This window comes from Rattus rattus, chromosome 4 (genome assembly GCF_011064425.1).
Source record: "Rattus rattus isolate New Zealand chromosome 4, Rrattus_CSIRO_v1, whole genome shotgun sequence".
In the NCBI taxonomy this organism is placed as follows: Eukaryota; Metazoa; Chordata; class Mammalia; order Rodentia; family Muridae; genus Rattus; species Rattus rattus.
This window is the reverse complement of record NC_046157.1, coordinates 122,324,242-122,342,714: the sequence shown is the minus strand read 5'-3', so window position 1 is coordinate 122,342,714 and position 18,473 is coordinate 122,324,242. Positions and strand designations below refer to the sequence as shown.

At 40.7% G+C, this 18,473-nt stretch overlaps 1 protein-coding gene across 1 annotated transcript in view; it reads left to right on the top strand.

Moving 5' to 3' along the window:
• The window catches only part of Hibch (3-hydroxyisobutyryl-CoA hydrolase), a 164,638-nt gene extending 146,366 nt beyond the window's left edge, over positions 1-18,272 (top strand). Inside the window, exons 9-14 of the mRNA XM_032899734.1 lie at positions 1,986-2,072; positions 4,267-4,325; positions 5,004-5,085; positions 11,609-11,728; positions 16,950-17,055; positions 18,226-18,272. Coding sequence (XP_032755625.1) covers positions 1,986-2,072; positions 4,267-4,325; positions 5,004-5,085; positions 11,609-11,728; positions 16,950-17,055; positions 18,226-18,272 — 501 coding nt within the window. The remainder of the gene's footprint in view (positions 1-1,985; positions 2,073-4,266; positions 4,326-5,003; positions 5,086-11,608; positions 11,729-16,949; positions 17,056-18,225) is intronic.
• The last annotated feature ends 201 nt before the right edge of the window (positions 18,273-18,473 follow it).

Sequence of the window (18,473 nt, the reverse complement as noted above, 5' to 3'; positions counted from 1 at the left end):
AACATCAGTGTATGTCCCTGTCACCATGCTGGCCAAGGTGCCTAATCTTTCTTTCTGTCAGATTCCACAAGCAAAACAGAACTAATGATACCTTCAGAGGATATTTCTAAACATACAGTGTTGGTTTAACAACAAAGTCGTGCCCAACCTAAAATATCTGGTATGTAAAGCCATTTTATATAGTAAAATGATGAGCTTTTTAATCTTGAGGGAGGAATGTTCTAGAATAAGGGAAGGGATATTATAAAAAGATATTTGGAAATGTATATTATTTGGTTAGGTTAATAACTGACATGTAATATTAAGTTTAGATAGTTTCATTATGTAGTCTGGCCTGATCTTGAATTCCTGATCCTCCTGTCTCAGTCTCCCAAGTGCTTTGATTACAGACATGTAACAATATGCCAAATAGTTAACATTTTCAACACCACTGTGTGAGGGAATGTGCATGAATAAGTGTGTGTGTGTGTGTGTGTGTGTGTGTGTGTGTGTGTGTGTGTACGTGAGCGCATGTGCACATGCTTAGAATGATTAAACTTTTATCAAAATTTCTTACACTATATAGGGTGTCCCATTGTGTCCCCCTGCCCACTTTGTAGGACTTTTCTGTGCAGGGCATTGATAACAGAGACTGCACTGATCATTGCTCTGTTGCATGTTACCGTTCTCTACTCTGATCCATTCTTTCTGGTCTACCAGCCATTGGTGTAGTTAAAAAGTATATGAACGTATTTTTTAGTTCAGTTCTCTTTATATACTTTATATTTAGAAGGTAAAAGTATTCTGCTTAGTAAACCTTGGTGTTTTCCTCACACGACATATTCTACAAACTATATGGAGGTTACCCCGGCCACAGTTGTGAGCCTTCCATCACAGTTGGACTTTCGGCTCTCACTCCATGCTGTGCCTGGTTGTGCTCTCATTGAGCAGGCCTCTATCATGTCATTCCATGTCTTCTCTGAAAGGAACAGTGGTGATTTTGTAATGGAATTTAGTCAACGGCAGGAGAAAGCTGGTTCCCGGCTGCGCCCTGCTCTGTCAGCTCGCTCAGGGATATTACCTGCAGCAGGTGTATATCCATTCTCAAGGCCTGCAAAACAGAAGATAGTTGGGTGCATACAAAATTATTCTCAAAGGCTTGATCGAAAGGGAAAATTACCTGTTAGAAAGAGCCATAGGTTTTTCCTACAGGTTACAGTTTGACGAGTGTTGGGCATTTCAGTTGAAATACTGACACAAAAGTAAATTGCCCACTTGGAGAGGAAAATATTGGCTGTGTTTTGAAAGTAGTAGAAAGTCCTCTATGGCTGTAGGATCATGTGTACATATTAGACAGAGTTGTCTGTGGGCTTTGTGCCCTTTCTTAGTTAGGGTTTCCATTGGTGTGAAGAGACATTATGACCACAGCAAGTGTTATAAAGAAAACAATTAGCTGGGGCTGGCTTGAGAAGGAGCCAAGAGCTTTATGTCTGTTCGGCAGGCAGCATGAAGAAGAGACACTGGGCCTGGCTTGAGCATTTGAAACCTCAAAATCCACCTACAGTGGCACACTTCTTTCAACAAGGCCACACCTCCTAATACTGCTACTCCATGGTTACTTTGAGCATTCAAATCTATGAGTCTGTGGGGACCCTTCCTATGCAAATCACCCTAGCCCCACAAGTCACCTGGCAGTGCTATTTAAAGTTAATATACAATGAAATGCATACATAGGATCTTTCAAAGGCTTGGCGCCTGCAATGTTTCAGTTCTGAAGGAGGGATGCGAAGCTGGTCCCACACCACAAGGGCTCCATTTTCCCATCTTATCTATCCTTCAGAGGTAGCATTTGTGTGTGGCACTATGTGTACATAGCTGCAGTCCAAGTTTCGTTTAGTGGTTATGTGGAAAGAGCATGGATTCTAAGATAAGGATCCTGAGAGGGTTAAAGGTTAAAGTTTTCTCTGCTTCTGTAGAGTTCCATGTCTTGTTTTCTTTCCATTTAGTTGCATGTACTGGAGGAGGAGTTGTTAGCCTTGAAGTCCCCTTCAGCTGAGGATGTTGCTGGTGTCTTAGAAAGCTATCATGCCAAGGTAAGTAGGTTTCGAATCACTGGGGACGTGAAGTGTTAACAGTGAGCAGTGGTAAGCACTGATCTGTGGATGTAGAAGGCATATTGAGGGTCACTTAGTTTAAGGTTTGGTGGGAGAACCGAGCTTCAGTCTTGAGGTAGCCATCTGATACCTGCCCTCCTCCTGTGCACCTGTACACCTGTACAGCTTCTCTTTGGAACTTCAGTGCTCCACCTTGGAAGGAGCTTTTGCAAAGGCTTCTCAGTGAATTCTCAGAGGCATTTCTGTGACAGGTTCAGTGTTCCGCCTATTTGTAGAGCTGCTAAGATGAAACACTAATAATAAAATCTGCTCCAGTGTTTAATTGCTTACTTATGTCACCGAAGTTTTCTTATAAAGGCCCAAAGTAGTGAAGTGCTTGCTGCTCAAGCATATCAGGGCCTTGATTTGATCCCCGGTACCCACTTATGGGTCCTTTTTATAGCCGAAACTCTGGGAAAGTGGAAATAGGCATGCATGCATGCAAACACACACACACACACACACACACACACACACACACACACACACACACACACACACGGGGGGGTAGGGGTGGGCTGAGAATCCTTAAAAATCACAATCAAATGCATGGTTCTTTCTAAAATTTAACTGAAATAGTAAAGGAAGAAAAAAGGTGTAGATTGATGAAGTGACTTAAAATGAAAGGAAACAAAGGTCCCAGTAAGATATCACTATACTGGCAGTTCCCAAGAAGAAAGCTTTTTTTTTTTTTTTTTTTTTTCTTTTTGTCGGAGCTGGGGACTGAACTCAGGGCCTTGTGCTTGCTAGGCAAGCACTCTACCACTGAGCTAAATCCCCAACCCCAAGAAAGCTTTTAGATGTAAGATTGTGATATCATCATCCTTCAGTGTGGGAAGCCAGCTGGAGCAAGCTAGCTGGAGCAAACGGAGTCCTGCAGAGAGCCCTTTAAGGAACCATGACTCTCTGAAGACATTCACAGTGGGTGGGACATAGCACAAGGGTGGAGCATTTGGTCAGCACTGCACAAATACAGAAAATAGTAGGAGAAAGGAAGAATCAAGAAAAGGAAGAGGTGATGGAGAGACAGAGGCAGGACAGAAGCAGGGACACTGATATGGAGCAGGCAAACAAAATCAGAAATTTCTTACAACTTCTAGTAAGTGCAGTTAAACCTCCAAAGGTCTATATAGTCTAGACAAGGGATAGGGATGGGTGAGGTACTACTCAGAAGAGAGACAGCATGCTATGTGGAAGACCTGTAGCCCCTTGCAGAACCAATGTCTGCTCTCCTCTTCCCAAGCACTGGGAGCTCCCCAACACATGTAGGTTCTTGCCTGATCATGGAATTCACCATTCAGTCGACAGTTGTGGTAGGCATGTCATATAATGTACTAAAGCTAAACAGGACGACTTAGAATGCTAGAATCCTAAGTATAGGAAGGGAGAAACATGTGGGAGATATGCAGGCTTTAAAGCAATAGGTTGATTGGAGTTCAGTGTTAAAAGTCTGTATAGTAGGACTGCTTTGTATGACACTGTCAGTAAAAGCACTGCACCCAAACTCAGACCAATTGCCCATTGCTATGATCCAGACTCATCTGCCAGCAAAGCGTGTGTTCTGTCGTGTAAGGATGACTTTGGTAAACTGCTATTTCTTTATAAGAAGGTGCCTGGATTATGCCACATAAGACGCGGGTTAAGATAATAGAGAGATTGACTAGAAATATAAACAGAAGAGAGCTCAGGTTGAAAGGTGGAACAGCCATAAAGGCTGAATACTGAACACTGTAGTCCTCTGGCCCTCATGGATGACAACCTGAGGTCCTTTCTCTCCCTGAAGGGAGCGGCAGGGATGCCTGCCTGCCTGCCATGCAGTGGGGATTTCTAGCAAGGGTAAAGATTTGACAAGGGAGTCTCAGGTCTCAGGTCCTAGACCCATTACTTAGACTCACAGAAAGAGTTAGGTGATAAAAAATAAATAAAAGAATTTTTGCCTTTGGCACTTTTAAGAGCTTCTCTGTAGTTGTATATATTTTCTGAATTGAACATATGGTGACAATTATTTAAGAGAGTATTAAATATAATTTGACTAAAAGTGGTAATCTGGTACAAAATGTATCATTAAACATGAAGAACTTTTAAAGGGTTTTTAAAATTTTTGAATCACTTCAAATTACTTCTTTTCAAACAGTCCAAGATGGGTCAAGACAAGTCTATCATATTTGAGGAACACATGGACAAAATAAACAGGTACTTAACAGAAGGTCCTGGCTGTGCTGCCCTTTTGGCAGCATTAACTTCATTTGTTCTTGTATTGTATTGTGTTTGACAGTGCTCCTCAGGTTGAGGTGGCTGGCGTCATGCTTTCGTATTCATTTACCTTAGAAAGTAACATCCTGCCCACTCTTCAGGAGGAAATAAGCATAGCAGGTTTACTCATTCTAATGCAAAATATCTTTTTTAAAGTCGGGTAGAAAGGCCAGAGGATAATAATTGAATTAACTTCCTTTTACCTTTACTCATCTTCCAGAAGGTATTATTAAACCAGTTAGCAAAAGTCTTTGTGCTGTGCTCTGGAACTTGCCTACAGGCCTAAGGGAAGAACAGGAGGCAGTGCTGTCCTCTCCGTTTTGACGCATCAGATTTTTGTTAGTGTATTTAAATATATTTAATGTATTTAAATGTAAGTATCAGCAATGCATGAAAACAAGGCAGAAGCCAAGAATAGATTTTATTTTGTACTAGTAGTGATAGATAACAAATGTCCTTACCCAGGAAGTGGTGAGCATTTCCTCCCTTACAAAGCAGGGTGAAAAGTCTTCTTACTGAAGTGGGGCTTAGGGAAAGAAAGACAGTGCTCAGGCCCACTGGTGACTTGGAAATAGGAAGTCACTTGTCAGTGGTAAAATCATGTTTCTTTCTTTATAGTTGTTTTTCAGCCAATACTGTGGAACAGATTCTTGAAAACTTACGGCAAGATGGTTCACCTTTTGCTATGGAACAGATTAAGGTAATGCATGGATCTTTTCTGCCCCAACTGACTGTGGACACCTTGGGACAGAGAAGCCTGTCTGAGGGTTGTCAGTAGTCCATGGTAGTGTCCTAATAAGCCATGAGAGTATTTCCCCTAAACCTTGACTATATACCCTGTAGTAATAAGTATTAAAATTCCAGTCCAGAGTTTCTACCATGACTTTGGTTATTGAGATCCTGAATAAAAAACATACAGCCTTTGTATTTTCAGTATGCTTTAAGCAGTACAGCACCTTCCCACCCTCCATGCTGTTAGAATCTACTTCCCTATGGGTAACCCAAGTTATTACTGTGCTTCATCTGGACTGCTATAACTCCAATTGGGCAGCCCTCAAGGCTCAGCCAACCCTTGGGGGCTTGTCCTTTATCCCCTCCTTCACGTTCTTCCTTCATCCCATGGTGGCTTCTTCCTTCTCTTTTCCTCCTTGTGGGCCTCTCTCTCCAAGCCTGGGAAACCTCAACCCCACCTATGTCTCTTCAGCCCAGCTATTGGCTGTTGGCATCTTTATTTACCAATTATAATTAACTGTGGGCAGGGTCACTTTGTCTTCCCTGCCACTCTCTCATCTTTGGGACAACCAATCTTGGGGGCCCCAAATTAGCATTAGAATACGAGCAGCATTAGACCAACCACTATAATACCCAAACATCATGCCTGCCTGCTGGATTGAGGACCAAGCACAGCTGGTTTTATGTCCTTTGAATGTAACAGAGGAGGACATTGGTAGCAGTATTGCATTTCTAAATGTTCCTTTGCATTATGGAAGATACATGTAGAAACACTTATTAGAAGGGTTAGACCACTGAAAAATTGTCACCTAGTGATGACACATCACAGTGGTGATCTAACCTATAAGTAATGTTTAATGTAGAAGATTTTTTTTAACCAAATGGTTTAATAAAGAAGGGGTCCTATTTAAGCTAGCAAGTCTCCATCTTCTGTCATTGTTGAATTTTAAGTAGTTTTTCTCAGAGTTAGCAACACTTCGGACTTTCTACACATAACTGATAAGATTGGAAGGAAAACCATTTTGGGATAAGTGTTGCATGCACTGGTGCTTGATATCGTGGATGTGTCGTAAGGTTGATTATGAGATGAAGTATTTCAGAATTCTAGGCTGAGGAAAAACAAGTACGCTTCTTTACACTCAAAGGCGTCCTAGTGTCTTCATCTGTAGATCAATCCATGTTGTGCACAGCAGTCAGTTGGATGCTGATTCTGATACAGTAAGACATCCCATTATATGATACATCGTACTGACTTTTCTTGCTGTTCACATCTGGGGTTATTTGCAGGCTTTTAAGGTAAGAATTAGTTTAGTGTGGCCATGAGTGTTTCTCTATGTGCTTCATGATAGCACAGATTCATATATTTGTTGGGTGTATACCCATAAGTAGCATTACAAAAACCAACCACCTGTGTATACACATATTTATTATTATTCTTTCTTTCCTTTTTATAATTTATTTTTTATTGGATATTATTTTATTTACATTTCAAATGTTATTCCCTTTCCCGGTTTCCTGTCCATAAGCCCCCATCCCATTCCCCTCCCCCTTCTATGAGGACGTTCCCCTCTCATTCTAACACTCTTCAGCACGGTTGTCTCTCATTACATTTGAACACTGGTTGGCTCCACGTTCTTAACCATTTCTTCTTCATTTGGTCATTCGGGAGTACATAAAATAATATTGTATTGTGATTCTGATTTGCATTTCCAATGGAGTCAGATGGCATTTCATATGTTTATTGACCATATGGGTATTTTTCTCATGTGACAGACTTGTTAATCTTTACCATATTACTGATGTCTAAGCAGACTGAGTTTAAGTCCTTCAGTGGCATCTGCATTGCACCCTTTCTCCTTTATCATCTACTATGTCTTTTTCTTCCTGATGCCAGGTTTAATAGGAATCCAGGTTGTCTTTCCCCGCCCGTTATTGTTTATTCTTTTAGACCCTTTTTATTTATTGGATATACTTGGCACTTTCATATAATAAAATAAGTTGTATATACCTCCCAAAGAGAAAAGTCAATTTTATGTTTTATGTTTAGTCTCCAAGCACTCCTGTCAGTTTGGTGACTGTCGCAGGACTCACAAGACTCACACGAAGTCAAAACAAACGAAGGGATCCACATGGAGTGAGGGCTGGGCAAGCCCAGGCTCAGCTGGAGTCATCCTGAATCTTCCTATTCCCTCTGCACACGTCAGTGCACCACAGTACAGATTCAGTGACAACACTGTCACTCGGGGCTGGGCATGTAGTCACACTGCAGCTGGCACATGCCACCATTCCAGTCTCCTAATGGGAACGCTCGTGAGGGTTCTTCTGTTCACACAATATGCTCTTTCATTTATTGAGGTCTATATTCATTTCAGTGATGCTGCAATTTTGATGCCTTTGAAATTGTATCTTTTCAAAGTTAATCTTTTGTTTGTTGAGATACAGAAGTAAAATTGAATCCAAAAATCTATATATAGACTTTGTACTTGTACCTAGAACTTGTCTAAACACATTAAGGAAGTATTTATATTTTGTAGTTTACTTTGAATTTTTGTAATTCATTTTCAGTTCTATCTGCTTCCCTGCCATTCTTCCATTTTCCCACACCCCGTCCACGCACCCATCTTCTTACATTGGCTTCTACCACCAGCTCTACTTGGTGGAAATGGAGAGAGCTACTCATGTCCTCCTCTTCCTATCCTGGGAAAGCTTTTAAGAACCCTGAAGTTGCTATTGCTGCAGGAATCTCGTGGACATTAGTTATCAAGATTTTCTTGTTGCCTACAAGGAATTTTTATCGTTCTGAGATTATTTATCATTTTTCTGCAGCTGTTGAGATGCTAATATGATTTTAGCCTTTTCTCTGTTAGTATGGTTTACTGTAAGAGTTCTGTTCACCCTAGTGTTTGGGTTAAATTTAAGACCGTGTGTGTACTAGGTAAGAGTTCTTATACCAGTGAGCTCTAATCCAAAACCTGTAGTAACTATTTTTTTCCTGTGTTCCAAGGAATAAATGTCTGCTTACTCCCAAGATGCAAAAGTATTTATCTGATCTTTCTTCTGAAAGCATTTTAATTGTTGCCTGTGTTGACTTGAATGAGAATAGCCCCTGTAGGCTCATATATTTGAATGCTTGGACCCCAGTAGGTGAAACTATTTGAGAAGGATTAGGGAGTGTGCCCTTGTTGGAGAAAGTGTGTCACTTGGTGTGGCCTTTGAGATTTCAGAAGTCCACACATTCCCAGCCAACTCTGTCTGCCTCATACTTGTGGATCAAGTGTAAGCTTTAGCCACAGCCCCAGTACAATGCCTGCCTGCCTGCCTGCCTGCCTGCCTGCTGGTTAGACTGTAATATATGTGCTGTGCACTATTAAGTCTGACTCTCTGGTATTTGCTTAGGACATTTGCACTGTCTGAACTGATGCATAATTTATCTTGAAATTCCCATATACTTTTTCTTGCAGATGATTTAAAAACGTTAACTATTCAAATTAAAGTATTTCTGTAGGATCATATGATCAAATGACTTATGCTTCCCCTCAGAACTACAGATAGTGTATTTTATCAGTTCAAAGAAATTATTTAAAAATAGCGACATCAGTTTTCTTGGGAGAAGACTAGAAAGTTTACCTTATATAGGTAGATTTGAAATGTATCATGGGCTCCCTTCAGAGGAGAGCAGAAGTATCCAGGGACAGTTATTCTCTACCATTCCTTTGGTGGCCTGATCCAGATGCACAGGCCTGCAATTAAACCTATTCAGAAAGCTGATGCATGAGACATTCAAGGCAGGCAGTGAGTCCCTGCCTCAAAATGTGAAAAGCAGGGCTTAAATTAATAATTTCCTTCAAGTCAGGAGCAATTTTTTTCAGTTAGTTTCTTAATCTCATTTCTTGATCATTGTGAATATTATACATACATCATAATTTTTGTGAATTTAAAGTGAAAACCATCTAACTATGCATGTTTTAAATAATTAAAATTCTGTATAAGTTGATGTATTCAGAGAAACAGAATATTAGATAGACAGATGTGTATAAATAATGTAACTAGTTCCTAGAAAGGGATCTATTACAAGGCACTGGGTTCAATAATTATGAAAGCTAATAACTCGTATGTCTATAATCTGGGAACTAAAAGAAACTTTGGTATAGTTTGCAGACTAAAAGATGGAGAGTCAGATGCAAAGACCAGTTTGAAAGACTGTGTATATTGGTGTCTGAGCCCAAGGACTCAGGCAAGAGGCCCAAAGGAGTCATTGTTCTCTTATTCATGCCCTTGATGGAATAGATGCTTCCCCCACAGTGAGAAGTCTAATCCAGTGACTTCATTACAAGGCAAGGAGAAAGATAGTCAGGAGAGTAGCTTAAGAAATGTTTGGAACTTAAAGGCCTTCCCCTTGACCCTTCTTAAGGTCACAGTCTTCTTAAGCTACAATTCTTTAAGTTCCTCCTTACTGGCAAAATTACAGTCAAGTTGTAGTCGGCTTCAATTTAATACACAGTGTCCCCTCCTGTCACCTTTGGACTTCTCTGTGGTATCTTGCTGTTCCTTTATACAGAAGAAGGAAGTGGGCTTTGGAGCTGGAAACCTTGAGTTTGGATTTCAGCTTTCACTTGGACCCATTCACAACAGGGCCTAGCTTCCTTATCCAAGAAATGCTTTCACCACCCCCCTCAGGAAGTGGAATTAAACATGTAAAGCACTTCCCTAATCTGAGGGAACTGTGCTTAATAAATTCCCCATTGACAAACTGGGGATATGGCTCAGCATGTGTTGCTCTTCCAGAGGACCCAGGTTTAATAGTCAGCACTCATACTCCCCTAAGTGTGGTCTGCTGTATGTAAGCACCATTCAGGAGTTAACAGCCATCAAACATCAGGTTAGCAAGCTTCTTAAATGATGCTTTTTTTTTTATTTCCAGGAATGTACAAGTATGAGTAAATGGAGCTTTAAGTGGCCTTTTTTATTACCTGGTAGCCCACAGAGGATATACAAAAAGAGAAAGGTTTTTTTTTTTTTTTCCATTTTATGAAACTGAAAATGGACCATGTGAGCAGCAAACTGTAATGGGTGCTGAGCAATTGGTGCTGGCTTGCACACCTCAGACTACTGGAAAGGTGACTTTAGCATAATGATGTCCTTCCAAGTGCTTACCTGAGATAATGTGGGTATGTTCCCATAAAAGAAAAGGCAGGATATGTCAGCAAAATGGTCCTTTTGTATGCCCACCAAGAGTGGCACATGGTACCGATTGCCATGACGGGTCATCAGCCTCATTGCTTGCAGCCATTAAGGAAGAACCTGGAGCAGAACTGCAGTCATGACCAGAACATGAGATAATATCCTGAAGGCCTAGGTCAGAAGAATGCATCCCTCAAAGATGCAACTTCATAATGGCCTTTTATCATTGCCCTCTCTTCTCCAGCACTGTGGCTGTAGGTAGGCCACTGCTACCTTCTGAACTTTCTTCTACACAGTACTCAAGCTTTACGGTTCAGCAAGGGCTAACTGAGATACTCTGTTCCTGGAGTATGCATGGACAGACGTGAGGATGTTACAGAGAAAACAGAACTTTGTACCTGAAAAAAACCTGTACAAGACTGGGTCCATCACCTTTCTGTCATGGGTTAGGGAGGAGTTCCTGAGGCCCTGCCAGTCCTTGGAGAGCTACCAGTAGTTAATAGTTGCTGGAGAAAGGGGAGTCATATTCCTCAGTGCTGTAGCCACTGGGAAATTGCCTTGCCCAAGTAATAGCTCCCCCAATCCCTACAATGTTCTGCATGCAGGCAGCCCTAGCCAAATGCAGTGGACCACACACATTAAAAATGGCATGAACCTAACAAGGAGTCGTGTTGCTTGTTGGAAAGAGTAGTGTTCAGTAGGGGAGGGGGATTAAGATGATAGGGTAGATTATAATCAAGTAATACACATGCAAAACTGAAAAACAAATAATATTCTAAAAAGAAAAACATGGAATTTGAAATGGAAATTCTTTGAACTCATTCAGTTATCAATCAACATGGAAACTGTATGTACAATTACAAAGAACACTGCAATTATGTGATGGCCTCATGTATGAGCCAGGTGATCACAGTTGCAGTGGAACTTTGAACACTTGTGATAGGATCTTTAAATTCCAAACAAGTTGCTTGGCAATGTAGTTGAAGGGCCAATGGCAATCTTATTGGTGCATATTTTTCTGAAAGGTGTAATCTCTACTTAGCTTATGTTGAGGCAAACAAAAATAGGTTTATTTGATTACTATGTTTATTCCATTTGTGGGATGACCTTTGAAGTGGGTTAGAACTTACTTCCTGCTTTGGCGAGGCTAAATGAGGCATTATTTTTTATTAATCTTTGGCACATAAAAAAAGTTCTATGGTGCAGGTTTTAATATGACACATAGAAACTTAAGATAGCTTGTTATGTACAGCAAACAAGCAGTTGGGTAACAACTTTCTTCAAAGATTAATAAAATGTTTTCTTCAAAGGTTATTAATAAAATATCTCCGGCGTCACTAAAGATCACTAAGGCAGCTCATGGAGGGGCTCTTCAAAAGACCTTACAAGAAGTGCTGACCATGGAGTACCGGCTAACTCAGGCGTGCATGGTGAGGATTTTATATGGAATATTGTTATTTTCTAGTTAGGAAATTGATTATAGAACGTGTAAAATTCAGAATAGTATAAGTAAATGGAAGTCAGATTATCAAGGCTTGAAGAAAAGGTAGAAGAATTGGGCCACTTAGACATAGAAAATGTCAGTCTTAAAAAATCATGAAGAATATGCAGGATCTATGGGCCAAATTCATAAATTAACTATAGGCATCAAAAAGAAGAAAGCAGACCAAAGGTATAGAAAGTATGTTCAATAAAATCACAAAAGAAATATTTCCAAGTCTGGGGAGATGCCATCTAGGTGAAAGAGGCATACAGACTACAAATATGAACAAAGAAGAAATTTCCAATCACATACTGGTCAAAGCACTAAAGGAACAAAACAGTAGAAAAGATAGTGAGAGAAGGATCTACAAGAGAGAAGGATCAAGCCACAGGGTGGGTTATCAGAATAACAACTTAATTTGTGCAGACTTTAAGCGTCAGACAGGCTTAGGCCAATGATAAGAACATTGGTGTCAACACGGTTGTTATACCCAGCAAAACAAGCTTGCATAATTTGGGGGGAGGTCTACAATAAAAGCAATTGAAAGTAATTCATGACCTGAGTCCGCCTCCAGAGGAACTGGAAGGGATTACTTCAGACTGAACAGAAGATAAGCCTAGCCAGGTGACAGGAGAATGTTAATGTTACATCAGTAATTATAAAAAAGGGGACGAAAAAACAAACACCACAAGATCAGCAGTATGACGGAATCCGTACACCGTCAGCAATAGCTGAGTATCCAGTGTCCTCAGCTCTGATCAAAGACACAGTAGACTCAAAATGGCCCACATCTTGCTGCTTCCATGAAACATACATCACCCAGGAGGGTAGAGATGTTAGAGTGAGAGAACACCTGCAGCCATTCATTCCCACACAAACAGGCTAGCGGACTCTTAATTTGAGACTTCAAATTAAAACTAATCAGAAACTACAAAGAAGGTCACCTCATACTGACAAGGGACCACTCCACTGAGGAGGCATTATAGCTCTAAACACACATACAACAAGCTTGCTGCACCTAATTTCACAAAACAAATGCTAATACACTTAAAGTCAACTACCCCAACACATCAACAGTGTCTTTATTACCCCACTTTGACCAAAGGACATATCACCTAAAAAATAAACCAAAAAGTATTGAGTCTAAACAACATCTGCAGACTATTGAACCTTCACACTAAAAAGAACACATTCTTTTCAGTAGCCTATAGAATTTTCCCCAAGTAGGCCATATTTTGTGATCTAATTCAAGTCTCAAAAAATAAAAGAAAATTGAAGTAATTCCTTATGCTTTTTCAACCACAATGGAATAAAATAATGAACTATGATACAAAATATACAAGGTTTTGGAAAGTAAACTGCACACTATTAAGTGATGATTGGATCACAAAGGAAGCAAATTACAAAAATTGTATGAGAATGAGAATATAACATGCCCAAGTCTATGAGAAACAAGGTAACACTAGGAGGACAGTTATAATCAATTAGTGAGTTTTGGCAAGCCCTTCCAGAGTGGCAGAGGTGGCCATTAGAGTCATGAATTGGAGGTAAGATGAAGCAGAAGCAGATGGCCAGTGAAGAAATGATGATATTGCACATATACAGCTTTTCTTTTCAAAAACAAAACAACACTGGAGATGGTGAGGTTCATTTGTAAGATGGGAGATATTAGGCCAGGGTCATGGAGGATGGAATTATCAAGAAAACAAGATTGTTGTGTAGGTAAACTAACAGCAACTTGTCACTGAGCCCTGTAGCACTGCATCCTTCAGACACAGGTTAAAGATGGTTCCATTATGAACTGATGTGGCCACTTCTTAAGAAAACACATGCCAAAGATAGCAGCCCACTGTGGTCATTCAGGCATTTGACCTGCATAATCTCAATCCACTTAGGCCTACAGTTTCAGGATGGGGCCAGGAGAGAGAATGTAGAATCCCTTCTCACAAAAAAGCCTTGGAAGGGCAAAGGAGGGTATGGACTGGGATGAGGCATGACTGGACCTCAAAAGGAAGGTGTCCCTCCCTCCAGTCTTGGGAAATGGAGAAAGAGACTGAAAGGCTTTGTCAGCTGCAGGCAAGGATCTTGATGCAAAAACAGCATGTCAAGGGTTCTCCTTTTCTAATGGAGGCTAAGCCATACCTGAATGTAATAGAAGCAGAGAGTGAATGAGATGTAGAAGTTGAGAAAATTGAAATAGTTATTCATTTCCTTGAGAAATGGGAAGGCATCATGGACCATGGGCAGTTTTCTGTGCCTGTTTGAGACTTATGATTATAAATCATAATTTAAATGAAAATATTCACGCTCCTTCATTTTCCAATAGGAAACTAAGGATGCAAGTAGTGTAGAAATTCGCTAGAATAGTCTAAAGGTTTGAAGGCTGAGGACATTTTCCCAGAGCAAGTGGACATCTCAGTGGCTTCAGTGGAAAAAAAAACATAAAAACTTTCTGGGTGGAGACTCTAGGATACACAGCCTGAGGGTAAAGATGTGCTCAGTGGACACCGGAGCCAGTGAAGGTGGAGTGGTCTGAAGTGAGCTATCTGGAGGGAGGTCTAGACTCTGGAGTGTTGTGGTCAGCATTGTCATAGGGGTGAAAGCCAAGGTGAGCAGAGGAGAGAGCACAGGCACAGAGGGTTCTCACTTACCCCCATCCACTCTGACTTTCTTTTCAGGAAGGTCCGCGACTCATGAAGGTGTTATTCAGGCTGGTAAAGTGACACGTCTGTCCCGTCTTGACTGTCATGTGGGGCAAATTTGTGAGCATTCTCCAGTTAATTAATGGATGTTTAGCAGTGCAAATTACAACTTTAGAATGGTTGCTCTCTGTCTCTGTCTCTCGTGTGTGTGTGTGTGTGTGTGTGTGTGTGTGTGTGTGTGTGTGTGTGTGTGTGTGTGTGTGTGTGTAACATATGGGAAGGTGTGTCTAAAACTATGTTTTACATTCACATCTCAGCACTGTTCTCTGATGTGTGTGTATGGGACCCTGCCTTCTGCTCATGGGATCTTGTAACATAAGCACATCCTGCTGATTTTAAAGTGTTTCAATTCCTGAGCCAGGCTCAGCTGTCCCTCTCCCTCCAAGTCCTTTGTGTTACTCTGGTATGACTGGCATGTGTCTAGACAGCGCCCACCGCCTTGGTGTGTAGGCAGTTATCACTGGATGAGTACATGATACTTCACATTTGTACTCAGCTCAAGGCAGCAACAGAAAAAAGCATATGTTGTTTTTCTGTAGCAAATTTGTAACCATTCCTTTTATAGATAGTTTATGTTTATAAAAAGCTATTCATATATAAAATGAGTTATTTTTCTTCTACCATAAAAATTTTCATGTCTCTTACTGCCTCTGTCTCCCAACCTGACCAGTTTTCTTGTTTTATTAATCATTTTTAATAGAGTACCTGTGTGGTGTCTTGCGTGCGTGCGTGCGTGCGTGTGTGTGTGTGTGTGTGTGTGTGTGTGTGTGTGTGTGTGTGTGTGTGTGTGTGTGTGTGTGTGTGTGTGGGCTACTTCTCTACTGACCTATATACTTTCCTAACCCCAGAAATTTTTCTCTCTGGAGTAAAAGATGCGTGTTTCTACACCCAAGTTTAGTAAATTCCTACTACTGTTATTGTAGAATTCTCTTAATTTATATACGATGTACCAGTAAGCATAAGTTGCATCATTTGGAAGACCATGAGGTTGAGTCCAAGTGGTGTGTATAGCCGAAAACAATATTCATCTTTTCTACTAATTCCCTATGGGTTTTCCGATTGCATGAAAGTCAAAATTGTAGTTCCGTTCTCAGGAGACTTATACTTAAGAGTAGTTACTAGAGTATTTTATTAACTATGTGATGGTCCTTTTGTGAATACAAATATTTTGAATATTTTGAAAATATTTTAAATTCACTTCAAGGGAAAAAGGTGCAGTCAGTCAACATTAGAATGTTAATCAAAAGCAGGACCTGTGAAAGTCCAGTGGGTACTACTTTAATCCCACTCAGGAGGCTGGGAGAGCCATCATGGATCTGTGGTCTGTAGCATGTTGCAGAATCAGCCAGGCCACATAATGGGGCCCTGTCTCTAAAATAAAACAAAGCATACGAACAATAACAACAACACAAACCCAAAGGAATTGTATCAAACTACTTGTTTCTAAAATTGAAACAACTTTTTATCCTGGGACCCAAGTTTTCCGCATGTGGGCCAGGCACAATTCAGCCTCCCTAGACACTGGGATCACCACCTTCACCATACACCTGCACCATACACACCATGGCATGCCCCACGCCCACCTGTCACACACACCACCAGCCGCCCACCACCACACCATACCACCACACACCACACACCACACACCACACACCACACACCCACACACCACACACCACACACCACACACCACACACCACACACCACACACCACACACCACACACCACACACCATACACCACACACCACACACCATACACCATACACCACACACCACATACCACACACCATACAGCATACAGCATACACCATACACCATACACCATGCAGCCTACACCATACAGCATACACCATACAGCATACACCATACAGCATACGCCATATACCATACAGCATACACCATACAGCATACAGCATACAGCATACACCATATAGCATACACCATACCCTTGTATGTATACACACCATACACCATACAGCATCGCCATGCATGTCCTCATACATACATCATCATATCATACCATCCTCATAGCCACCATACACCATACACCACCACTTCTACATACAGTCCTGAAACAAACTACCTTCATTTTGAGTGAGACAAAATGTTGCCCATTTCCTTATAGACTCCTATTCAAGCTTAACATTTGTTCTGGGTAAAACAAAATATTCTTGCACAATTTGCTAACATAAAAAGATTTGTCGAAAATTAGACAAAATAATCTATTAAATTAGGGGATGGTTATTAACATTCGTAATTTTACCATCATAGAAAGGTGAACTCCTCTCTATTTCTGAAGATAAGACAGAGCTAGCAAAGTCAAGGACTTGAAACTGGCCCTGTTCTCGCTGAGCTTCTGCTGCAGGCAGCATACCACTGTCCTGCAGGGGCAGCACTTCCCCTCTGCAGGAACACAGCACAGATTTGCTTGGTGCCCTCTCTGTGTCCTTTGATAAAATCTCAAGGAGGGAGACAGTGGCAGCCAGACACTTGAAGGGGAAAGAGATTCTGTGGAAGATGTCCCAGAACCAGTCTTTAGTGACACACTGGCTGAAAAGATACAAGCTTTAGGTTGGAAGCTTGAAATCAGCCATTTCAATTTGCTTCAGAATCCCAAGCAGCAAACAAACAGCCTCCTAGAAAGTTGGCTGCATCCATGAGTCCGCAGCTATCTCAAACAAAACTAAACAAAACACTTCTCCAGTATGCACATTTAACTGTGCATCAAGTTTTCTCCAGCCAACAAAAGACATCCCGGCTCCTTGGTTCCCAGGGATTACTGTCCAAATGCTTAATGCTCCAGAATTTACTCTGGGTTTTCTTTCCCAGTGTCTATAGAATGTGTATATTTAAGGATGGGAATATGGCCTGGTGACAGAACGTTTTACCCGGGCTATCTGAGGCCCAAGTTTAAACTCATTCATTCTCTCATCTCTTCTCTGTCTCTCTTCTCTTTCTTCTCTCTTTTCTCTCCTCTTCCCCCTCTGTCTCTCTCAAGGTCTCTGTCTCTGTCTTTTCTCATCCCTTCACTAAAGTTATATATATTAAACATTGAGCTGGGTTATGCTAACCTATTAACAGTGTTTAACTGTTCTCAAGTGTAGATTCATGTACTTATAGATCTTGTGCTTGTGAGGAACAATATAGGAACTCCACATACCTTTCATCCAGGCTCTTGAATAGCATGTAACTGTACTGCACTAACAAAAAAACAGACATTTTCTTTTATTTTTTTAAGTGTTATAGATGACTACTTAGAATCCTCTGGGGATAGATTATAACTATCCTGAGTGATGTTTATACTGAAATAGGAGTAGAAGATTTGGTGATTACCTGGGATGTGGTCTGGTGGTCTTATTGTTTTTAATTCAGAGGTATCTATTACTAGAGAATTTGATAGAAGGGCAGTATCTTCATTTAATTATGTATAAAAATCTCCTTTCCTCTACCTCAAATAATTAACTTTCCTCTCAAAACCTGCTTAAAAGCCTGGCTGTTGCACCCCTCTCATCTAATCCAGTACTATGTTTAGCTGTCTGTAACATGGAGATTTCATCGTTTTGTCTGAGGACCGAAAAGGAATGTTTGAGCTGCCAGATTAGTTCACTCTGTTTTCTCAAAAGCATAAACTCTGCAGAAAAATCATACTATAGAGAAATGTCTAGTAAGATACATTTTAGTTTAATAATTAAATCCTGTAATAGCAGAAAAAGATGTGTGTGTCTACTTTCTTTTTGATAGTTCTCATTGACAAAGACCAGACTCCAAAATGGAAACCAATGATCTAAAAGCTGTTACTGATGAAGATTTGAATGGTTATTTTTAAATCTCTGGAAGCAGGGTTGAAATTCTGAGGTTTAATTTTTGGAGCAAGGGTCAAAGCACACCATAGCAGAGACGTCAGGCCTGCATCTGCCATTTTTGTGCAAACTTCTAAAAGCTGAAATAGTTTTCTTGTTTTTAAATGTTTGGGAAAGAAATGGAAAAAA